Source organism: Anomaloglossus baeobatrachus, chromosome 4 (genome assembly GCF_048569485.1).
Source record: "Anomaloglossus baeobatrachus isolate aAnoBae1 chromosome 4, aAnoBae1.hap1, whole genome shotgun sequence".
Lineage (NCBI taxonomy): Eukaryota > Metazoa > Chordata > Amphibia > Anura > Aromobatidae > Anomaloglossus > Anomaloglossus baeobatrachus.
In genome coordinates this window covers 431,899,853-431,925,708 of record NC_134356.1, presented here as the reverse complement: position 1 = coordinate 431,925,708, position 25,856 = coordinate 431,899,853, and the positions used below count along the sequence as shown (strand labels likewise).

Here is a 25,856-nt window from a genome sequence, read left to right as displayed (position 1 = left end):
ATTTTCATATTTCCATGAATTTGTGTTCTTGGTGTTTTCATTTCAATTTTGAGGTGTGTATATTATGTGTATTACTAGAGTAAAAATAGAAAAGTTGTGTCTTTCTTACTTTTATCTATTATTTTTTCTAACAATACTAACATAAAGTTGTATTGTCCAAAGTTCTAAGACAGTTTTGGCAGACATCTGATCTTTAGGATTATTATTACTCTGAAATGATGGACCATCCAACACCTGTCACTGAGGAGATATGACTCGGCTGCTCACATTAAGATGTTATCAGCTGTATTCCCTACCAGCAGCTGGGAATCAAATGACTTAGCACATGATTGCTGTATTCTCTTAATGGCGCTATAATGTAAATCAACTGCAATTATATTGCCATCAGACAGTTGGCAAATGAATAACACACATGGTAAGCTATCACTACAGAAATCCCTTAAAGCATTTATATCCCATAAGGGGCAACTACACTAAAAGCAGGGCAAATTATGGAGCTATATAGAAGATAAGACGCTGGTTTTGTTAGAATAGTTAAAGGGTGTATCAGGTACTTTAAAAAAAAATGTACCTAAGCAGTTAATACCTGCCTGTTGTGCCCAGCACCATTTTTCCTCGACATAGAGGAGTCACAGACCCTTGCTTCTGGAGATTTAGCTGTTTCTGCTGACGTCACATCATCAGAGCAGCAGCTTCTCATCCGCTCTGTTCTGTAGACAGGGCGGGGCAGGCGATATCATGCAGATTGACAGCCGACTCTCCCAGTTAGGCAGAGGGGAACCGGCTGTCAATCAGTATGACGTCAGCTGTCCTTCCCCATCTATAGAGCAGAGCCGAAAAGTAGTCCCCGCTCTGTTGACAAAACCACTGTATTGCCGGCAGGAGCGGTCCATAACCACTCTGTGTCGGCGAAGAATGGCACTGTTCACAATAGGCAGGTTGTCAGCAGTTACCTGCCTGTTATTGCTTAGGCACATTTTTGTTTATTACAGTCTCGGCTACACCCTTTAATTGAAGTGAAATCTAAATACCTTGGTTAATATGTCGTATAACTTCTTTCAGCAATCATTGAATACATTGCATGCAAATATCAATTACACATTGTTTTAAAAGGGTTGTCTACTACCTAAACTATCTCAAATTCTTGAATATAGTGTGTATACACTTTATTTTCCAACAGGTGGACGTATGACTTGTCACAATGTGGCAGATGTGTGGCCTAGCTGTCAGATATCATTACACTTTATTTTATGGATTTTTTTTTTCAATCAAATTTTAAAAATTGAAAATCTTTTTAATATAAAAATTTTATTAGACAAAAGATGAGATAGGCAAAAAAAGGCAGCACTCAGCACTGGCTATTCCAGCAGCACTTTCTTAAGACAACATGAAGAGAAGGAGACTGACGGCGAGCAACAGATCTTTTGCGCAATATACGCATCTTTTGACTTTTTTTATAATTTTTTACCTATTTCATCTTTTGTCCAATCAATCTTTTTTAGCTGAGCACGATCTAAACTGGTTTATTTCCTGAATAGTTTACAGATTTTATCATGTGACAATGGCTGACTTAGTAAATGCTTTAATGACTAATTAGCAGTGTCAGTGCTACATTCTTTAAAAAAAAATGTAAAATTATATTCACATAAAATATTTTCTCATTGGGTCAGTCTCCCATTCTTTCAGGGTGAACAATTCATTTCTGGTTGCTTCATCAATGGGCCATCCCCAGGCCAGGAAAAATGGGGCCAGGTTTTTATTGACTGCTTGAGAAAACAACTTTGCCCAAAGATTCATCTTATCGTTATTATTTTCACTGACGTTGGACATGGTCTGGTACTTTGAGAAGAGACATTTGAAGGGATCCCACCCAAAACCTTCCTGTAGCTGAAAAAAAACATAAAAAAAGATATTAACAATGGATCCATTGTGTGCTGAATTGAATTTAATATAAAATTAGGCATACACTGTAGAACATAGTTACACATGTAATGTAGTGCTATCATTTGACTTAGTTTATTTTCTTGTAGGTCCAATGCTGACTGGGCATTTCACAACATTTAAAGGGAATCTGTCACCAGGTTTTTGCCACCTAATCTGAGAGCAGCATAATGTAGGGGCAGAGACCCTGATTCTGTAATAAAGAAGCAATGAGGATTCTCAAATTAGAAATGACAATTCCAAAAGGGATGAACAATAAATCAGACCTGTCATATTTATTATGATAAATCAACATTTCTGTGGTTATAAGGAATGTATTGTATTATATTCATATATATTTCCAACAGGTTAATAATTCTAATATGTTAATAGCCTCAGTATGTTATTTTTTTCATGTAATTTCCAAAAATCCTCCTTTTTTTGGGGGGAGGGGATTTCCTGTCTGTCATTTGGTTTAAAAGGGTTTGATGTTAGTCTACACGTATGCTATGAGTAAGGACTGTGTAGTCCGAAATGCGTAAGCGATCCCTACCCTTGGCATGGACTCATTTTATCATGTACTAAACGTTTCTATACGTATATGGATTAAGGAATTGTTTTTTTATCACTGGATGTGTTGTTGGATTACCTGCCCTTTTTCTGCGAATGCACTGGATTCCTGGTATCCATTGATTCCTGCACCGCCCAGGTTAATTGCACCTTCTGTGGATCTCTTAAACACTGCCATGCAGGGTGAGCTGAAAATTACTTTTTTTTTCCCTTTATATGCTATAATGTCTGTATACTCCCCTTTGCTCCCCCTCCAGCATAGGAGATGTGGTATGTTCAGACCATGTCCCTGTACGGTCAGACACGGCCATTACACAGTACATAGCAGGGACACATACAGTATATAAGATAATCTCAGCACTGGAAAATTTTTCTTAAATATATCCAATTGTGAAACCTATTTTTATTCCAAGATCTATTGAATAAAATGAACTTAGTGGGACAACTCCTTTAAGTCCAGATTTCCATACAATGGTTAAAGGGTAAAGACCAGGGCAACTCCTTGGATCTGGTAGGCAGATAGACTTTTACTAAGCCTGTCCATAGTAGCCATTTTAGAGCTGACAAGAGACCACTGACGGAGATTGCCACATAACACAATAATTATCTTCACTTGTATTCTACTCTGGGTTGTTGGCCATAATTATATTTAGACAGTCATTCACACCTCAGTTTCTTACAAGATTTTAAATCTGTGCAAAATTTATCATTTATCATTTGATAAATGCGTGTAGAATCCATGAAATATTATTTATTATAGTTCGCATAATATATTTTCTATATAACAATCAGGATATGGTAAGATATTGATTATTTGTTAGGGCCAGGTGGACGGGCAGACCCAGGAGGTGGATCCACTGGGCCGAACACCTTACTGAAGGCAAGGGGTCCGGTAGCCGGAGCACTACAGGTAGCAGGACAGTCCGTTCAAAAGAGTGGAGTGGAGAAGTCCCTGGGACCACGGAGTCACTGATGGTAGTCCGGGTGACGGAGCTCAGGTTCGGAGGCCGAGATGTTGTCAGGCAGATTCCGGAACCGATGGAGCGAGAGGACGGGTCACCACAGGGATCAGAGATGGTACGGACTGACGGGATGGCAGACAGTCAGCGTTCGGGGTTCGAGAATCGTCAGGACCGGATGGCGAGGCAGGAGTGGCTCTAGAAGAGAGATAGGTAAGTATACCAGCAGACGCAAGGAGACCTGACTCCTAGCTTAGGAAAACATGAAGAACAGGCCCCGCCCACTTGGACACTAAACCCCTTTATACCCTGTACCTGTGTGTTCAATATCCTGTCAGTGGACGCTGGCCCTTTAAGAGAGGGTCAATGACCGCGCGCGCGCCCTAATGCGCATGCGCGAGGCCCGGGTGCCAGAAGCCAGGGCAGGGAGCGGTGAATAGGAAGCAGGGGAGCCGGCCTGGAGCAGAGCTGCCGACGGGCGCCGGGAGCGGGGACCGGGCCGTCTGGGGACCGCAGGTGATGGGGGCTGGAGGCTGTGGAGCGGGGGACGCCTAACAGAGGAGCCGGGGAGCGTGGCAGGTGAGCCAGGGAGCGAGGCAGGGGAGCCGGGAAGCAGGGCAGGGGACCCGGGGAGCGTGACAGTACCCCCCCCACGCCCCCCACCCCGCAACCGGGACAGGAAGGCACGTATCAGAGGAGTACCCACATTCTCCTGGGGCTCCCAGGACCTATCCTCAGGACCATACCCTGCCCAGTCCACCAAGAAGAACTGTCGGCCCCGTACGGTTTTCATGGCCACGATATCCCTTACCGCATAGATGTCGTCATCAGCAATAGGAGGAGGAGCCGAACTGGCAGCAGCGGTGAAGGGACCAAGGACAACCGGCTTGAGCAGGAAGACGTGGAAGGAGTTGGGTATCCTCATCGTGGCCGGGAGCTGCAGCTTGTAGGAGACCTCATTTACTTTGCTGAGGACTTTAAACGGCCCGATGTAGCGAGGACCCAGCTTGTATGATGGTAGCTTCAATCGGACGTACTTGGAAGCAAGCCAGACCAGATCTCCTGGAGAGAAACGCGGAGGATCCAGACGCCTCTTGTCTGCGTGTCTCTTCATCCGCAGGGAAGCACGTCCAAGGGACGCCTTGACAGAGTCCCAAATTGTTGCAAAGTCACGGGCTACAGCATCAGCAGCAGGGACATCCGAGGAAGAGGCTACAGGTAACGGGACGGAAGGCTGAAGTCCGTAAACGACATGGAAGGGAGAGCTGGAGGAGGACTCACTGACGTGGTGGTAATGGGAGAATTCTGCCCAAGGAAGAAGCGTGGACCAGTCGTCGTGATGGGCGTTAATGTAGTGACGTAAGAAGGAGGTCAAGATCTGATTGACTCGTTCCACTTGGCCATTCGACTGAGGATGGTAGGCTGAAGAAAAGTCCAGAGTCACTCCCAGATGTTTGCAGAGAGCCCTCCAGAAGCGGGAGGTAAACTGAGTTCCTCTGTCGGACACAATGTGTGATGGAAAGCCATGCAACCGGAAGATGTGCTGTATGTAAGGGCAGTCCAGCCATAGGGACGAAATGAGCCATTTTGGAGAACCGATCCACCACGACCCATATGACTGTGTGTCCGGAGGACAGGGACAAGTCCGTAATAAAGTCCATTGCAATGTGTTGCCACGGAACGGAGGGTATAGGCAGAGGCAGAAGATGGCCATATGGCAGATGTTTGGGCGTCTTGTTCCTGGCACAAGAGGAGCAGGCTGAGACAAAAGAAGCGACGTCCGTGCGAAGGAATGGCCACTAGTAGTGACGTACAATTGTACTCCATGTTCTCTTCTGACCAGCATGGCCGGCTGTTTTCGAGGCATGGCCCCAATGCAACACTTTTTGCCTGTCAGTCTCAGAGACATAGGTCTTCCCGGGCGGTATCTGGGCCAGGGTGACAGGGGCCACCGAAATGATTTTACTAGGGCAGATGATGGGCTGGGATGTCTCCTCCTCCTGCTCCATGGGCATGAATGACCTGGACAAGGCATCTGCGAGTACATTTTTGTCCGCGGGTCAGAAATGGAGCTGGAAATCGAACCTGGCAAAGAACAAGGACCACCTGGCTTGCCGTGGGTTCAGTCGCTGAGCGGACCGCAGGTATTCCAGGTTCTTGTGGTCCGTGTAAATGATCACAGGGTACACTGCTCCCTCCAGAAGGTAGCGCCATTCCTCCAGAGCCAGTTTGACTGCCAATAGCTCTCGGTCACCGATGGTGTAGTTGCGTTCAGGCGCTGAGAAGCTCTTGGAGAAGAAACCGCAAGTAACCATCTTCCCAGAGGAGGACTTCTGCATGAGCACTGCTCCGGCTCCCGAGGAGGAGGCATCCACCTCCAAGGTGAACTGTCGGTTTAACTCCGGACGGTGGAGCACAGGGGAGGAAGCAAATGCCCGCTTCAGGGAGCCAAACGCGGTGTCGGCCGCAGGTGACCAGTCCTTTGGATTAGCCCCCTTCTTGGTCAAGGCGGAGAGAGGTGCAGTCAGAGCAGAGAAGTGAGGGATGAACTGACGGTAATAGTTTGCGAATCCCAGAAAGCGTTGGATTGCCTTCAGTCCAGAAGGAGGGGGCCAGTTGAGAATGGAAGTGACCTTCTCTGCAGGCCGGTATCGGAGATTACGTAACCCAGGAAGGGAAGAGAAGACTGCTCGAAGACACACTTCTCGTACTTGGCGTACAGACGATTCTCCCTCAGTCTTTGTAGTACCAGCTGCACGTTCTCTCTGTGGGTCTGGAGGTCCGGAGAAAAGACCAGGATATCATCAAGATACACCACCACACAGACGTAGAGAAGGTCCCGGAACACGTCGTTCACCAATTCCTGAAAGACTGCTGGTGCGTTACACAGGCCGAAGGGCATCACACAGTATTCATAGTGCCCATCGCGAGTATTGAACGCGGTCTTCCATTCGTCCCCATAGTGGATGCGGACCAGGTTGTAGGCACCCCGAAGATCCAACTTGGTGAACACACGAGCTCCTCTAAGCCGATCAAACAATTCGGGGATGAGCGGCAGAGGGTATTTATCTTTCACGGTGATTAGGTTCAATCCCCGGTAGTCAATGCATGGGCGTAGGTCGCCCTCTTTCTTCTTAACGAAGAAGAAACCTGCTCCAGCAGGAGAGGAGGATCTCCGAATAAATCCCCTTGCCAGGTTCTCTGTGATGTAGCAAAAAAACAGAGAATTGTGGTTTAAGGGATAACAATAAATATTTTATTAACTGGCAAATACCATATTATAACACTCATAATTTGCATATGGAGAGCAGGGGTCAAAAAGGGTATCCAGGTATTCAGTATATAGTTAATTAAATCACAATATTGCTACAAGGAAGTACATGTCCACAGAGGATACAGGGAATAAAGTGTCATGTGCAATACAATTACTATTACCACAGAAACAGGGGGATTACATAAACATTGCACAAAGTCCCATGTAAAGTGCTATGCATATCCTAGTGGGTCAGACAAGAGTTTTAGCAGCACATATATAACAAATCAAGTAACAGTCATGTGTATACCAGTACCCAGAGGTGGAGGGGATGCACACCAAGCCTAAGGAACGCACGTTTTCGCGGGTAGCTTTATCAACCAGGCAAGGTAAGAATGGCAGCAATGATACAGGAACAGGACCTTTTGTGAACAACCCACACGATCACATGGTATACTTTTAGCCAATGAAAATGTGAATGCTCGCACATGTGCAGTTGCTGCCTGCACGAGTCCTTCTGCATCTCAACCTGGCCAGGATATCACGTGGGGAGTGGGAGGGGACGCGTCACCATCTGCACCACTCATTATGTTACCACACGTAACCATGGCAGCAGGGAGACGCTGTATAATAATAGCAACACAGAACTCCCCCTAGCTGTGAACTGGAAAAGTGCACATGAAGATCATACCACAAAAAGTAACATATAAACATGTGCACAGTACTTTGGGGAATATACAAACCCCATAGACATATACATTGTGGTGAATGCAACAAGCGTTCCTTAGGCTTGGTGTGCATCCCCTCCACCTCTGGGTACTGGTATACACATGACTGTTACTTGATTTGTTATATATGTGCTGCTAAAACTCTTGTCTGACCCACTAGGATATGCATAGCACTTTACATGGGACTTTGTGCAATGTTTATGTAATCCCCCTGTTTCTGTGGTAATAGTAATTGTATTGCACATGACACTTTATTCCCTGTATCCTCTGTGGACATGTACTTCCTTGTAGCAATATTGTGATTTAATTAACTATATACTGAATACCTGGATACCCTTTTTGACCCCTGCTCTCCATATGCAAATTATGAGTGTTATAATATGGTATTTGCCAGTTAATAAAATATTTATTGTTATCCCTTAAACCACAATTCTCTGTTTTTTTGCTGAATTATGCCTGTGGTGGATTATTTACCTATTTGTTTTACAATATGATATGCCCTGCTATAGTACTTTGGATCGTTCTTCTGTTTTCTCTGTGATGTAGGTAGACATGGCCCTTGTTTCGGCAGGAGACAGCGGATATATCCGTCCTCGAGGTGGTGTAGTTCCCGGGAGCAGGTCGATGGCACAATCGTAAGGACGATGTGGCGGCAGTACCTCTGACTCCTTTTTATCAAAGACGTCCACGAAGGACCAATAGTCCGAAGGCAGTCCCGGTAGGGACTCTGGAACCGGAGGTCGTCGGACGGGTTGTATAGTCTTCAGGCAGTTCTCGTGGTAAGAGGATCCCCATCGGGTGATTTCACCAGTACCCCAGCTGACTGACGGTTCGTGTGTCCGTAACCAGGGGAGTCCCAGCAGGATTTGATGAGACATGTGTGGGAGGACGTAGAGAGCGATGGTCTCGGTGTGCAGGGCACCGATACGTAGTTCCACCGGCTTGGTGATCCACGAGATGGTGTCAGAGAGGGGTCTCCCATCTACTGAGGCAATCACGAGGCCTGCTGGATGAAATTGCCTGCTGCCCCAGAATCGAGGTACGCCTCGGCCGTGAACCGCATCTCTCCCGTTGTCACTTGACCAGTCTACGTAACCGGGTCTGAGAGAGTCCCAGCACCTAGGGTGGCCTCTCCTACCAACCCTAGGCTTTGGAGTTTCCCGGCCTCTCTGGACAGGAGCGTAGAAGGTGTGTACCCTCTCCGCAGTAGAAGCAGAGACCCTTGGCGAGCCGTTCTGCTCGGCGTTGTTCGGACTGCCGCAAATGGTCGATCTGCATGGGCTCGTGGACGGAGACGCCAGACGACGTTGACTGAAGTACGGCGGGCTTCTGCGGAGGAGAGGAATGCCGTATCGGACGTCTCTCACGGGACACCTCTTTGGATCGTTCCTGAAAGCGAAGATCCACTCGAGTCGCTAGGGCAATCAGGGCATCCAGGGTGGACGGTACGTCACGACCAGCCAGCTCATCTTTAATTCGACCCGAGAGTCCTTCCCAGAAGGTGGCGGTTAGAGCCTCATTGTTCCACCCGAGTTCCGAAGCCAAGGTGCGAAAACGGATGGCATATTGGCCCACCGTCAGAGTCCCCTGACGTAGCCGGAGGAGAGATGAGGCAGACGCGGAGGTGCGTCCGGGCTCGTCAAAGGTGCCACGGAATGCCTGCAGGAATTCCTGGATGTTGGTGGTCACCGGATCCTCCTTCTCCCACAAGGGGTTCATCCAGGCCAGTGCCTCTCCCTCCAGATGGGACATCATGAACGCGACCTTGGCTTGGTCAGAGGCAAACAAGTGCGGCAGTAGCTTGAAATGGAGAGAGCATTGATTTATGAATCCCCTGCAGGTCTTGGGATCTCCGGCGTACCGGGGTGGTGAGGCCAAACGAAGACTGGAGGCATCCGAGGAGGCTGCCACGGGAGCAGTGGCTGTGGATTGTACAGTGGAAACCCGAAATGCCGAGGATGTGGCCGCTGCTTGTAGCGCGTTCAGGCGGGTATCCACAGAAGTCATGAAGTTCAGCATGCGGGTCTGGGTCTCATGCTGGCGTGTGAGTTCCTGCTGCAAGGCCGCTAGTGCTTCGGCGTGATCCATGGCCTGTTCTTACTGTTAGGGCCAGGTGGACGGGCAGACCCAGGAGGTGGGGACTGGACCGGGCCGCCTGGGGACCGCAGGTGATGGGGGCTGGAGGCTGTGGAGCGGGGGACGCCTAACAGAGGAGCCGGGGAGCGTGCCAGGTGAGCCGGGGAACGAGGCAGGGGAGCCGGGAAGCAGGGCAGGGGACCCGGGGAGCGTGACATTATTTTACTATTAGTATACATAGTAATTCATAAATTAAACCTTGCTTTGTTTGTTTTAGAATTATGCATTGTAGTTTAAATCCATATACTCATTTTACTATTTTATGTCTTCTATATTTGATTTTTTAATTTCTTGACATGTTTAGCCTTTCCTAATAATGCATTGATACTTTTCCAATTTTTGTTCAAAACAGTCCATAATTATACAAGCTAACATTCCAGGATTGCAACAGTATTACCCTATAACTAATTCCCAACATTTGATGGCAGTTTACATCATGATCAGGAAGGGGTTCCAACAAAATGATGTAAATGTACGTCATGGCGATTACACGGAAACAGGAGCTGTGCATGCGCAATCACTGCCGGTAGCTCGATGTAAGTTATAGCCGAACTCCAGATATTACAACCAGGGATGGTCCCCACACTGCCTTGGACTGTTTAACCCCTAAATGCTATGATCAATAGCGATCTTAGCATTTGGGAGGCTGGGAGAGGGAGTGTACCCGATTGGAATCCAAGAAATATGATCAAGGGGTCCAATTGTTGCTATTGCAACCCGAGGTCATGACGACGATCTCAGGGCCAGCCAGCTATTGCCACACATTATATTAGCAATCAGACTAATAAAAGTTAATGTCTCATATAGGGAGGGACTAAGTAGAAAACTTAAAAAAAAAGTACAAAAAAAATGTAAAAATATTTAACAGAAAATAAAGACTTTTCATCCTACAGCTCATAAAAAAGTGGACTAGAATGAAATCAAAAAGTCATATGTAAATAAAAAAGGTATCCATGAAAACTTCATCTTGTGCAAAAAAACAATCCACAATACAGCTACATCAGTGACAAAAAAAGCTTTAGCTCTCAAAATACAGTAATCCAAGAACAATTTTTTGCTATAAAATTGTTTTTATGACACAACATAAACGTACTATCGCTGTAATTGTACTGACATGAATAATAAAGCTGTCTTATCTTGTTTAAATTGCTGTGTCTTCTTGATTCTGCCTCAGAAAAAGCATAATAGAAAGCAATTATGACTCCCAAAATGGTGCCAATAAAAACTCCACCTCACCCCACAAAAAACAAGCCCTCATATGACTCTATCAGCAGAAAAATAAGGAAACTATAGCCTTCAAAATTTGGTGATGCAAAAAACCTTTTTGTAAAAAAGCATTTTTTAGTGTGATAGTAGCCAAAACTAAAGAAAACTAAATAAATCTGGTATTGCTTTAATTGTACTGAACTGATGGATAAGGCCGACTTATCACTTATACCACAAGGTGAACAGCGTAAAAAATAGCAATAAAGTCAATTACTCAGCTGCTGTTCATTTGTTTATTCTGCCTCCCAACGATCGCAGAAAGGCTCAGCTCACATTTATCCTGTGCTTTACGCTGAGCTCTTACACCAGAGATAACATGTAAATCTGTGAAAAACATCATTCAGACAAAAGTTCACACCAAACAAATTCACTGTTATGAGGCTGAGAGAGTAACTTTGAACTCCTGTCTGGCCAGGGGTCCAGTGGTGTCCATCTTTTTACACATCTTTTTAGGTGTGCACAAAATTGCAGTCAACAACAGTTTTGTTCACCTTTCAAAAGACAGATACCGCTGAACAGAGGCCAGAGTCTGGAGTAACTCTGCTGCCTGATTATAGTAAATGGGTCCATCGGAGGTTTCACCTGAATCATGTATTAGTTTTCTTCTATGCTTTTTTTGCACTCTGTACAAATGGGGGTGTGGTCCCTCCCTCTGAGCTAGACATTGCATCTACTGTATGTAGCTTCCCATGGAGAGGTGGCTGCAGTTTGGGCTTTGTTCTTTTCTGCCCTTATTTACACCAATGTCACTGATGCAAGGTAAGGTTTTTATACTAGAGTAGGACTGTCCCGATGTAGCACCTTTTCAAAGCAATGGCTTTTACACTCCTTGTTCAAATGTTGTGAAACACTAAAAAACTACCCACTGCCATTTTATACTTTGCTGGATTGCATCAGCTACAATAGGCTTCAGATAACTTCATGAATGACTGCCTGGGCTTCCCATAATGGCTTGCAACTATCACATGATATGGTATAGCACAGGAGGGGCTTTGAAAGCCTGTATAAAAATCAAGGTAGTTAATGCAGCAGACAATTTAGCGTGATTTCGGATAAATATGGAAAGAGAAAGCCCAGCACTACAAAGAAAAAAATGGTTTCAAACATAAACCAAATAAATTATTAAATTCACATCTTTATCATGTCTTTATCAAGCTTTTTATGTAGTAGAATGCTACAGAAAAAAATATCTGAAATCTTTTTTAGCCATAGATAGTGTGTTTGTTAGTTGCAGGTGACTGTACTGAGTTTTTACATTTCCTGTGCATTTCTTTTTGCAATAGGAAATATAGTTGTTTTTCAAAAATACAGAAAAAAATCCCCAAAAAGCAAAAATTTAACTGGGATTGTGTGCATGTGAAAATACATTTTTCGCACATCTATTTGTATTGGTGTAGGTGGAGAGATGGGACAGGGGCTCCGAGACTGACCCTCAGGCTAAGGCTACATGCGCACTTTCTATTTCCACCTGCTTTTCAGCTGCTTTTAGGTCCGTTTTGAACTGCAGCGTTTTCATGCCAAAAGGCATGCGTTTTGATTTTCCAGCAAAGTCTATGGAAAATGTGAATTTCTTGTCCGCACTTTGCGTTTCCAAACGCTGCGTTTAATTTGCATACTTTTGGGAAAAAAACATGCGTTCAAAGAAGCAGCATGTCAGTTGTTTTTGCCATTTTGGCTGCGTTCTACACCCATTGAAATCAATGAGTTGTAGTAAATCGCTGCCAAAATGTTAAGCAGTGCTCTTGCATTGCATTATTATTGCGATCCACATGTTTTTATTTAACATAACAAAGGCAGGTCTTTCAGTCTCTCTCTCTCTGTCGGTCGGTCTGTCGGTCGGTCTCTCTCTCTCTATGTCTCTATCTCTCTCTCTGTCCATGTCGGTCTCTCCCTCCCACCCCGCTTCTTCTCTTTTGAAAATGCCGGCCGCTCATTAATCCATTACGTATTCCCTGCTTCTCCCGCCCACCGGTGCCTATGATTGGTTGCAGTCAGACACGCCCCCACGCTGAGTGACAGCTGTCTCACTGCAACCAATCACAGCCAACGGTGGGCGTGTCTATATCGAGCAGTAAAAATAAATAAATAAATTGAAAAAATACGACGTGCGGTCCCCCCCATTTGGATACCAGCCAGGGTAAAGCCACACTCCTGAAGGCTGGTATTCTCAGGATGGGGAGCTCCACGTTATGGGGAGCTCCCCAGCCTAACAATATCAGCCAGCAGCCGGCCGGAATTGCCGCATTCATTAGATGCGACAGTCCCGGGACTTTACCGGCTCATCCCGAATTGCCCTGGTGCGGTGGCAAACGGGGTAATAAGGAGTTAATGGCAGCAGCCCATAGCTGCCACTAAGTCCTGGGTTAATCATGGCAGGCGTCTCCCCGAGATACCTTCCATGATGAACCTGAAAGTTAAAGTAAATAAACACACACATCCAAAAAATCATTTAATTGAAATATAAGACAAAAAAACACCCTCTTTCACCACTTTATTCATCCCTCAAAAACACCTCCAGGTCCGACGTAATCCACGCAAGGTCCCACGACGCTTACAGCTCTGCTACATCGGAAGCTGACAGGAGCGGCACTAGAACACCGCCGCTCCTGTGAGCTCCCTGCAGCAACTGAAGTGAGTCACGCGATCAGCTGTGCTGTCACTGAGGTTACTCGCGGCCACCACTCTCAGGTGGAGAACTGCAGCTGTGGCCGCGAGTAACCTGAGTGAAAGCACAGCTGATCGCGCTCCTCACTGCAGTCACTCAGGGGATTTGCGATCACAGGTGAGTCCTTCACAAGTGACTGCAAATCAAGCCGCAGCACACACACACAGCCGCGTGATCACAATGAAGTCGGATGAAGTTCATCCGAGTTCATTCTGATCGCGCGGCACTGTCCCGCAGCCAGCCATGACAGTGACAGTGCGGTCCCTCTCGGCTCTGCTGCAAGTCTATGGGGATGCTGCAGAGCTGAGTGAGTGCGTACTGTGAAAAATGTGCATTCTGGATGCTTTTCCCACTCTGTCTATGGCAGAGAAAGCATCCAGAACGCATGAATTCTCTCCAGGAATGTCCGCACTTTGCGTTCTGCCGAATGCGTCTCAGAACGCAGCTTTTTCATCTGCGTTCTGAGACGCACACGCAGTGACTTACATGCTGCAGAATTGAATTGCAAAGTGCGGACATAGCCTAAGGAACCCTGGCTATCTCTAATCCCAGAGTTACCTCTCATGATGAGGATATCTGGGCTGCTTTCCTTTCCCTGCTCCTGACCAGCCCTTATCTTAAACCACCTCCCCCAAACACTTGTGGATGGCTGAGGCAGGAATGATAAAGTCAACAGAAGTAGACAAACAGGAAGCGAAATCTCTATCTTACTGCACGCACACACACACACAAAGAGCTTAACAGGAAAATCAGAGGAGAGAGAAAACAACAAAACAACTCCACGCACAAAGTAATACAATCACCAGCAGAAGTGGGATACAACAGCACTGCTTTAGCAGAAGCTATAGTTGGCATGGGAAGACAAGCTCCACCTTCTTAAAAAATTGAGGAGTGAGTGTGATAGGTCTCTCACAACATGTGATCCAAGACGTAATCAGTAGCAGAAATTAACTCCTGCAAGCCAATCAGTAATGAGTAAACAGCTGGTCAATGCCTGTGCCTGTCTGTGTAACTCAGAAGCACTAAAAGAAACATAGTGTGGTGTCCAATTCTGCAGTGTGAACAATGTCAGATGCCGCCATGACACTCAGCGAGTTTAGAGCCAAATGCTGTATGACACTATTTTAATTGTTAATTCATTTCATCCATACACAGCACACTAATATATTGCCCTGTTAGAAGTGCTGGCTTTTTCAACCTGTGTCTATGTTGAATTTATTTTTGAATTTTTGGAAAAGTGGTAGAATTGTGTTATAAAAATTTTTTGAAGACATTTCACTGTGCATGTCTGTTGTTGCATTCGGGTTTTAATGGTCCAATATAGGCAGCCATACACACCACACATACTGTGGTCTGTGAACACATTTTACTTTCTGCATGTGTACCTAATCAGCATTTCTTTTTACCTCCTTTTTGGCAAGTGTTGAAAAGGTTGTCAAAATAGGGTTGTGCAAAATGTATTATAAAATTAAAAGTAGCAATGGCAAACATGTAATGTAAGAAGAAAAAAAACCCCAATACCATGGCTAAGAATGTGGGAACCACTAGCACCACTATCATTGGCATCAACAATTCAGTCATAAGTACTTACTGCAAATCGCAGGCCACACAGTCTCCTTTGCCTCCGGCAAGTGTTTTTATGCATCAATATTTTGTACATTGTGAACTTTTTCTTTTAAGATTTAATGGAGTTGTATCATTCTTTTTTTTTTCTTTTATCATTCTCAATTTATAGTTCAGTGTATAAGATTTAGTCTACAGTTAAAAAATAAATATATACAGTGTGTCCACCCATGTCCTGTCCACCGCCATTAACTTGAGAACGGTGGCAGCTATAGGCATAGAAGTGGTGTCTAGGTATAGTAAAGTAGCCATGCGCTATGCAATGAAACCACCTATAGCGCCACCTGGTGGAAAACAACAGAGTTAGCATTTTGCCTCCGGCGGGTGTATTCGGGTCCCACACCCTGATGTAGCAAATAGGTGTCCCTTCCTCCTGCACTCAGTGTTTGTGTCTTCAATGGGACAACTCCGCTTGAAACGGGGAAGTCCACTCCCGGTACTTTGTATGTTGGGAGCTGTGACCCGTGAAATCTGACCCTTGGGATCTCTGTTGGTTCTGGCGGACACCCTATCCCCCGCGTTGGGCTTTTGTTTCACTCTCTGGGCTTACTGTGGAACAAGCCCTGGAACCTTGTCCCCGGCTGGTCAATTGACAAGGGGCTTGAAAACTTCCTTGCCCTAGGGTCCAGGCATCCCGACTGTGCACGGCCCCCGGACCGGATTCCCGCTGCCGGCACCGGCAGACTACAACCCAGCCCCGGTCCACTTAAGGTCTCCCATGACCGGATCTCCGTCGCCTGTGGTCCTGTTTGCCGTCTGCCACCTAGTCAGTAGTTCGGTAGTCACTTCACACTCCTCCACTGTCAGTACTGTTCTGTCTTGTTCCCTCCCCTGACACTTCAGGACCCCTAGGTGGGCGCTCCCATCCGCCTGGTCCCGCCCACTGGTGTGTCCCTATTGTCATGGGGGGTGACTAGGCTTTACTGGCTGGTGTAGTGCACCTGGGTGTGGGTTTGATGTTGGTACGCCAAGGAGGATGGAGTTTTGCACCTGATATATTTGTACAACCTCTGTGACAACCTCGTTTTGCCAGGGCATCACAAATAGTTATTTGATCCCTTGCTGATTTTGATATATATTGTAGGCGGAAGACGGGAATGATACTAGATAGAGTGTATTTCTCACCCGGAAAGTTAAGCTGTGCGAGATATTAAAAGCCGGGTATTGCTGATTGGCACATAACAGGTTACATAAATCAGAAAGGAGCAGTCAGCTGTAGGAGTAATATGGTATGTTCCTGACAACGTTAGACTTAAGCCTGCTTTACACACTGCAATGTATCTTACAATGTGTCGGCGGGGTCACGTCATAAGTGACGCACATCCGGCATGGTAAGTTACATTGCAGTGTGTGACAGGTACGTGCGATTGCGATTGAACGTTAAAACGTTCATCGCATACACATCGTACCTTTCTCTAGAATTGCACGTCAGATTGTTCATCGTACCCGGGGTAGCACACATTGCAGTGTGTGACACCCCGGGAACGATGAACAGATCTTACCTACGTCCTGCGGCTCCCGGTCCACAATGCGGAAGGAAGGAGGTGGGCGGGATGTTTACGTCCCGCTCAGCTCTGCCCTTCCGCTTCTATTGGCCGGCTGCCGCCCACATCGAGGTCGTATGGAAGGTAAGTACGTGTGACGGGGGTTAATCGTTTGTGCGGCACGTTTAACAAATTGAACGTGCTGCACATACGATGGGGGCGTTGCAAATCGCATACGATATTGTATGTGAAATTGCAACGTGTAAAGCAGGCTTTAGTGACTAAACTGCAATAGGTTTTACTGGAGATTCAAACCCCGCAATCATCCCTGAAAGCGTGAGTCAGAGGTATTATGCGTTTACTAGTTTTCAAGCCGGGAAAGTCTGTGTTGTTTTTTCTGCTGCATGATTGTCTGCAACTATTTGGCTAAAAAACCTCTCGTTTACTTTATATGGACTGTTTCCGTCTGTGTCCCTGCCATGTCATGCCGCCCAATAACGCCCACAGCGTGTGACAATATATATAACCCCTCTAGGGGGTGTATGGTGTACAGAAACTTAGGCAGTAAGGAACACATTGTGTTTCTCAGTAATGGACATGAAACACTCCTTAGCTGTATAGCCTTGGGAACCTGGGAGAGTCTGCTCAGTCTGCTCTCAGCAGAGCAGACAGTGGTGGGTCTGCACTTTCTCCCTCCCTGAAGATTTTGACAACTGAGCTTCCTGCTTCCTGGGATAAACCAGCAGGAAGTTCTGCCTGCAACAGTTGATCAGATCAGTGCAGATTTAACTTTCTTGCTAGGGCAGCCCTCCCACAAGGCCCCTGTGCAGCTGAATTGGCTGCACAGGCAGTATGTTTGCCCCTGAATTTTAGCCCATTCCTCAATGGCAAAGGTCTCCACTTTACGAATATTCTTGGCTTCGTGTCCTCCAACCGCCATCTCCAAATCCCAATCAAGTTTTTTAATGGGATTCAAGAAAGGCAACAATGGCCACCACCCCAGGATCTTGCAGGATGTCTTCTAAAATCAAGACTTGATGGTCTATGAAGTATGCTTGGGATTATTGTTCTGTTGTGGAAGGTCTAATGACACCCAAGCTTCAGCTTTCTCACAGAAGGTATGATCTTTTATGCCAGGATTTCCTAATACTTGAATTAATCCATCTTGTCTTCCACACACTGTAGGTTCCCATTGCTAGAGGAAGCAAAGCAGCCCCAGAGCATTAAATATCCCCCACTAAGCTTCACTGTATGTGTGGTAATTTTTTCAATAGATGCTTCATTATTCCGCCTTCACACATACCGCTTATTTACAGGCACAACAAGTTCCAATTTAGTTTCACTGCTTCAAATATTTGAATCCTCAAACTTCTGTGGTTTATTTATATTGTTTTGGGCATATTATAGCCAACTTTTCTTATGCTTTTAGGTTAGTAGAGGTGAACAATTTTAAATACAGAGTATAATGGAATAGGAAACTCAAGCATCTTTGTTGTAAGATCTTCTGGGAAAAATGCTTGTTTCCCATTGAATTCCAATATACTCGGTACTCGAGTTGAGCCCGTCACAGTTTCAGACCTGCACGTTTCAAGTACCAAGCACCCGAGCATAGTAGTGCTCGCTCATCACTGTTTAAGTTTATACCTCATTTTGCAAAGTGAAACCCCACTGCCTGCTGCCACTAAATCTGCATATTTGATGCACATAATAAACATTCTGGTTTCCTTTTACTTTGCACCTCGCCATTACCATTATTACTGCATTTGATAATTTAATTTGCAGAATAGCACGCACAGGCACTTTTATGTTGGTTTGTTTGCTTTTTACATATGCATAAGGCTGTTTGGTTCTTATTTAGGAGCTAAATTATAATTGTTATTCATCATTCACATTTGGATAATAGGTTTTTATGGCCATGATATTATGGTTATATATTTCATCATGTAATATGAAATGAAATAACCAGTAATGGTCAGTAGAGGTCGCCAAATGAGTGTCATTTTCTGCACTCGTACTATTTTTGTACATGACAAATTGAATTAAAGTACATAAAAATATTTTTTCAATTTTTATTTTCTCTTCTCCGTTGTACACATTCAGGCACCAAAATTACTAGCATCTAATGTGTTAAATATTTTATTTAACTGGGTGGTTCATTTAATTTAACTGGGCATGTCCTGTCATTCTACGATGACGCTGTCAGTATATAAAAAGGCAGTGGAAAAAGTAGACGTCCACACCCACCTGAACAAAACTCTGCCCACTCAACAATTTAATTGGCTCATTGCAAGTGGGCGAGGATTTAGCAGCGGGTGGATGAGGTTTTGGTTGCCCTAACATTATCTTAAATACCTGACATCGGTGTGCTGTGTCCTCAGTCCCCAACGCGCGTTTCGACTTGTCATCTTTTTTTTACTACTTTTTCTTTTGAAAAAAATGACACGTCAAAACACGCGTCGGGGATGGAGGGCACAGAACACCGGCAGTGGCGTAGCAACTGCTTTTGCCGCACAGGGGCGGTCATCAAATTTGCCGCCTCCCTCCGTTGGCCGTCGATAATCCAGAAACCTTCAAAAATCCGGAAAGCCATCAAAATATTTATTTTTCATGGAACTACAATCAAAGATCTAATTGTGGACTGCTACTATTAGTCCTAGACTTTCACCTTTTTACACATATATGTAGGCCTATTATACACACACACAGCTCTGCTGCATACAGACAGACGCACACACAGCTCTGCTGCATACATACAGACACACACACAGCTCTACTGTATACATACAGACACACACACAGCTCTACTGCGTACATACAGACAGGCACACACACAGCTCTGCTTCATACATACAGAGAGACACACACTGCTCTGCTGCATACATACAGACACACACAGCTCTGCTACATACATACAGACACACACAGCTCTGCTACATACATACAGACACACACACAGCTCTACTGTATACATACATACAGACAGACACACACAACTCTTCTGCATACATACAGACACACACAACTCTGCTGCATACATACAGACAGACACACACAACTCTGCTGCATACACACAGACACACACAGCTCTGCTACATACATACAGACAGACAAACACAACTCTTCTGCATACATACAGACCCAGACAACTCTGCTGCATACATACAGACGCACAACTCTGCTGCATACATACAGACAGACACACACAACTCTGCTGCATACACACAGACAGACACAACTCTGCTGCATACATACATACAGACAGACACACACAGCTCTGCTGCATACATACAGACACACACAACTCTGCTGCATACATACATACAGACAGACACACATAACTCTGCTGCATACATACAGACACACACAACTCTGCTGCAAACATACAGCCAGACACACACAATTCTGCTGCATACATACAGACACACACAACTCTGCTGCATACATTCAGACACACAACTCTGCTGCATACAAACAGAAAGACACACACAACTCTGCTGCATACAGACAGACACACACAACTCTGCTGCATACATACATGCAGACACACACAACTCTGCTGCATACATACAGACACACACACAACTCTGCTGCATACAGACACATAACTCTTCTGCATACATACATACAGACACACACAGCTCTGCTGCATACATATAGACACACACATATGTCCCTTGGGGACCCACACATGCGGCTTTTGGGGGCCCACATATGCGGCTCTAGGGGCCAGCACATACGGCTCCGGGGGAGCAAGGCATACACCTGGGGGGAAGCCCGTACAGCTCACTGGGACCCATAAACCAGGTGGCTGGGAGGGAACATACAGGTCGAGTGGGGGGGAGGGGTGTAGCACATACCACTCGGTCACAGAAGAGAGGTGTCCACACAACGCTGGAGGGAAGCGCTCTGCTGGGGGTTGCTGGCTGGCACTTGGCCTTCTTCATCTGTGGGACTGAGCAGGATGCCACGCGGTAGCTCCGCCCACAGATGAAGCTCAAACCAGGAGGACACAGAGAACGCTGTGGTCTGCACGTCTTAAAGGGACGGCAGCCACAGTTTCCTGCCGAGGACTGTGGTCCCCGTAACTCGGCCCGGGGGCAGCGGAATTGAAGGCGAGTGGCCAAAATGCCGCCCCCCTGGTACGTGCCGCCTGGGGCGGACCGCCCCCTCCGCCCCCCCTTTGCTGCACCACTGCACACCGGTGTCAGGTATTAACCACTACTTTAATCTATTACATCTTCTCTTGGCTAGTGTTAGCATGGTTATCTATCGTGGGAATTGTGCTCAGCAATTATACACTATATGGTTACATATGCTAGGTTTTTTGCCTTCATTATTTTCACTTAACCTTTGGTATATACTATATGCTGCACACTTTTACATCTTTCCTTTGGGTTCTGTTTTTTATCCCTCAAACCTCCTGGTTACTATTGGTTTTATGTCAGTACTATTTTTTACCTTGGTACCAAGGTTTCAGCTAGCTTCTTTTTTTCCAGTGGTGTGATTTAAAGATTTTGTACTTAGTGGTTATTTATTCACAGATGATGTTACCATTGTGGGTGTAACTATTTATTGTTAAAGGGAACCTGTCAAGTGCAATAATCACCCAGAACCACAAGCAGTTCTGGGTGCATAATGCTATTCCCTGCCTAAAGGCCGCTTTACACGCTACGACATCGCTAAAGTGATGTCGTTATGGTCACGGAATTTGTGACGCACATCCGGCTGTTGCGTTACCGATGTCGTTGTGTGTGACACCTATGAGCAATTTTGAATCGTCGCAAAAACGTTCAAAATCGCTAATCAGTGACATGCCCCCCCTATTCCCAATTATCATTACTGCTGCTGGTACGATGTTGTTTGTCGTTCCTGCGGCAGCACACATCGCTATGTGTGACACCGCAGGAACGACAAACATATCCTTACCTGCATCCACCGGCAATGCGAAAGGAAGGAGGTGGGCGGGATGTTACGTCCCGCTCTTCTCCGCCCCTGCGCTTCTATTGGATGGCTGTCGTGTGACGTCGCTGTGATGCCGAACGAACCGCCCCCTTAGAAAGGAAGCGGTTTGCAGGTCACAGCGACGTCGCTAGGTAGGTAAGTAGTGTGACGGGTCCGCACGATTTTGTGCGCCACGGGTAGCGATTTGCCCATGTCGCACAAATGATGGGGGCGGGTACGCACGCTAGCGATTTCGCTAGCGAGATCGCAGCGTGTAAAACTGCCTTAACTGTCCCTGTATGCACTAAAGAGATGTTTAGAAAAAGTACTTCTAAAGATCTTTTATCTTATGTAAATGAGCGAGGGCACAAGCCTCCTGGGCGTTACTTCCCTTGCTAGTTGCCCCCATTAGCATGTTAGTACGTCCCTATGGATGTGCTATCATGCTAATGAATAAACAGCATCAGAAGATGATCTCCCTCACCTCTCTGCCACCATCGTGTCCGACGGGGGATTTCGTCTCAGTGTGCATGACCCCGGAGCTTCAGTCATGCGCACTATGAAGCCGGGTGTATGAATCCTGACTTCAAACTGAAGTAGTGCGCATGCCCAAACTCTGGAGTCATGGTGGCGGAGAGGTGAGTGAGATCATCCTCTGATGCTGCGTATTCATTAGCATGATAGCACGCCCACAGGGACATACTAACATGCTAATGGGGGCGACTAACAAGGGAAGTAATGCCCAGGGGACTCGTCCCCTCGTTCATTAGCATACGATATAAGATCTTTAGAAATACTTTTTCTAAAGATCTCTTTATCTATGCTAGTGTATACATGGACGGTTAGGCAGGGATTAGCAATATGCACCCAAAACTGCTTGTGGTTCTGGGTGCATGTGTACCGCCCCGCACTCGGCTGCAGCCGAGCCGCTCGGATCCGGGCTCGTCGGTGGGTGGCTCGAGCGCCTCTCGACCCAGGTTCACTTCGCTCTGAAAGGGGCTGGCACTTTGAAGGGGTTAGGTTTGCGACCGGAGCCGTGGTTTTTAGTTAAGTTGGTGACGCCACTCACGGGTTGTGGTGAATTTGGACACTACCGCTGCTGTTTACCAGGCATTTGGGGGAGATTTTGCGTAGCAAAGGTGTTAACCCCTCCGTGGGTAGGGGTGATGGCCCCAAGACCCGATTGGGATGGTATGTCGGTGCTTGGCGGTGCAGGGCGGTGCGCAGCCCGAGGGCACAGTTGTACTCACTATGATTGATGCACAAGAGTCTCTGGTAAACCAAGAGGATGGTGGTCGGTGCCCGCAGCCAGCTGCGTCTGGTCCCCCACTCGGGTTGGTGGTCTCCGCCTTTCTCCTGCACCTTGTACTGTAGCTCTGGCCTGCCTGTGCTTCAGCAACGGGAGCCCGCTCCCCAGCGTTGTGTATGTCGGGAGAGCCCGTTTGCCCGCAGACGCTGGCCCGTGGGATCTCTCTTCCTATGCAGTGGCTTTCTATCCCCCTCTGTGGGCTGTTGTCTTCAGTCAGGACTTAGGTGGGAAAGGACCTAAAGTCCAGACCTCAATCAGTTAATTAACGTGATCCACTGGTTTCTGGACCTCGTTTCAGGGTCTGAGTACCCCCCTTTGTGCTCCGGTTTCCTGTCGGTTTCCTGGTTCGGTACCGGCGGGCCACTACCCTGTCCTGGTCCCTTACGGTTCCACCGAGCCGTCTTCCTGGCTCCTGCAGGCTGAGGCCACCGTATGCCTCCTAGCCAGAGGTGACTAGACTCCGACCCAGACACCTGTTGTTAGACTGCGGCAGACCTGGGCACAGGTCTGCCTCCGCACTTGAACCTCACTCCTTGAACTCCACAACTTATCTACACTACTTTTTCCTGCCTCAGGACCTGTGAACTCCTCGGTGGGTGTGCCCAGCCACCTGGGCACGCCCCCTGGTGTGTCCATCAAACCCTGAGGGAGGTGACTAGGGTTTTAAGGTTGGCTGATGACACCTTTTTAGGGGACATATGTTGTGCAAGGTCCTACCTGTGACTACCTGGCTAGTCCAGGGCGTCACACATATTGTACCTGACAGGTTCACTTTTAGTACTTTATATACTCACCTGTCATTGTATTTACTTGTCCCGGTATTCTGTGCTTCCTCCTACATTTCTATGTTGTTATCATGTCCACCTATTTTTTAATAATTATAATAAAATATGTATTTTAAATGTATCCAATGTCTTGAGTGCAATTTCTATATATGATTTAACTCTGCAGCTGTGTGACTGTGTTCACCAATGCATATTAATTTAATCGCTGCCTGATTGCATTGACTTACACACAGGATGTGGCCTGGCATTTTAATTTTAAAAATCAAGCGATGCATGAGTGACAGGTGAAGGCTTCTTGCTCCCAGAAGTATGGTACTACAGACAAAAGACAGTTTGTAGACCCTAGAGGAAAAGTGGCAATAATTGGCACAGACTACAAATAGTCCAACAAAGAAACATGGCTGCATGGGACCAGCCATGAAACAATGCCTGCACCAGCATTTCTACCTTCACCAGACGCTGCAAGATGACAGGCGTAGACCTCTTTCTCCCAGAACCCTGGCACTACAGAAAAAAGAAAATATGGAGACCCTTCTTGGAGTATCCACATTTCCAAAAATTAAGCTTAGACAACAGGAAAAGTGGCAACAATTGGCACAGACTAAAAATAGTGGAAAACTGCAACATGGATGTGTGGGACCAGCCCTATAACAAGGCTTGAAGCAACATTTCTACCTTCACCATGGACAGCAAGTAGAGATGAGCAAACCTGCTAGATAAAGGTTTGCCAAATCTAAATTAGGTATGAGCCTTAGGTCGGGCATTTTCCACAAAAGTCAGCAATGTTCGATTTTGTTCTATCACTGATTGCGTTTTCTGTATGTGGGATTGTGGTGCTGTATGATGAGTGGGGTATGTGTTTAATGAGTGGGAACTCAGGAGAAGCCAGATGCTCGCGGCGCCATTTTTTTCACTTAACCTTATTTGCAAATGTTCCTGCAGCCAATCAAGGTGCACCAAACATCCAAAAAGTTCAGACAAACGGGCTTGTGTCATTGGCTGCCTAAATCACATGTCCGTCTGCATATAAAATGTGGACATGTGGCGTAGGTGTTATTTTCTGAATGTGAAACGTTAGGGAAGGTGCTGCCACCTGTGCTGCCGCTGTTGCTGCTACACAGTTAGCTTAGCAACGGGTTTAATCATAGGTAGTTAAGATAGATAGGAGAGTGATAGTGTACAATAGGGAAATGCAATGTAGGGAAAGCTGTATGTCACAAATCGGCATTTAATTATAGAAATAGGGATAAGTACTTGTCAGTGCCTGCTAAAGAGTTGCCAGTGAAGAATCTAAATAGCTATTGCTACTTATTACTGCCTGCTCCCAATAAGCCATTCAATCACAATTCTAGGTATTTTTATTTAGTACTACCTGCTGTAAATCTGCTCGTTTACTAGGTAAAAAGGTCTTGACAATTTTTATTGACTGCTGAAAATTACGCAGTCAACCACATTTCTAGCTATTATTAGTTAGTACTGCCTGCTGTTAATTTGCAAGTGAACTATGTAAAAATGTTTTGGCAGTTTTCATTGCCTGCTCAAAATTACGCAGTTGTGGTGCCCTGGACTAGCCAGGTCGTCACAGGTACTAAAACACAACACCCCCCACCCCAATATAGGCATATCAATCAGACACAAATCCTTGTTGCCTCCCTCCAGGGGCTGATGTCCACACCAGGTGGGGTGGAGCCAGGCGGTTATCCCCACCCACTGAGGAGTTCACAGTCCTGGAGGCGGGAAAAGGAAGTCAGTTGAGATCTGAGTAGGAGTCAGGAAAGGAGTGAAGTGAATGAAGGGAAAGAGTGAGGAGAGGAGTCAGGAGAGGAGCAAACTGACCGTGTCCGGGTACGTGGCCTGGGCACCGACAGCAAGGTTGGCAGACGGTGGTGGCCATCTGCAGGAGAGGTGGAACCGTAGGACCGGGGACGGGCAGTGGCCCGCCGGTACCGAACCGGGGAGCGAAGTGAAGCCAGCACAAACCGGCAGGGCCTGCGGACCCCGACCAGGCTTGGAGTCGCCGTTAATAAGGTCAAATCCGTTAGTGACCGGAACCCCAGGGGTTTCCAAACAGCCAAGACCCGATTGAAGGCAACCGTCCAAACAGCACAAGGGAAATACAGCTACCGCCACAGCTAGAGTTCCCAGGGCCAGAGCCTGCGGGCAAAAGGGCTCCTCCGGCCCATATACACGCTGGAGAGCGGGTTACCAGTGGGAAGC

General features: G+C 46.5%; 1 protein-coding gene across 1 annotated transcript in view; it reads right to left on the bottom strand.

The window, feature by feature from the left end:
* Positions 1-1,118: 1,118 nt before the first annotated feature.
* LOC142301615 (TRPM8 channel-associated factor homolog) overlaps positions 1,119-25,856 on the bottom strand; it is a 123,044-nt gene continuing 98,306 nt past the window's right edge. Inside the window, exon 8 of the mRNA XM_075342643.1 lies at positions 1,119-1,887. Within this exon, the coding sequence (XP_075198758.1) occupies positions 1,642-1,887 (246 nt within the window). The 3' untranslated portion in view covers positions 1,119-1,641. The remainder of the gene's footprint in view (positions 1,888-25,856) is intronic.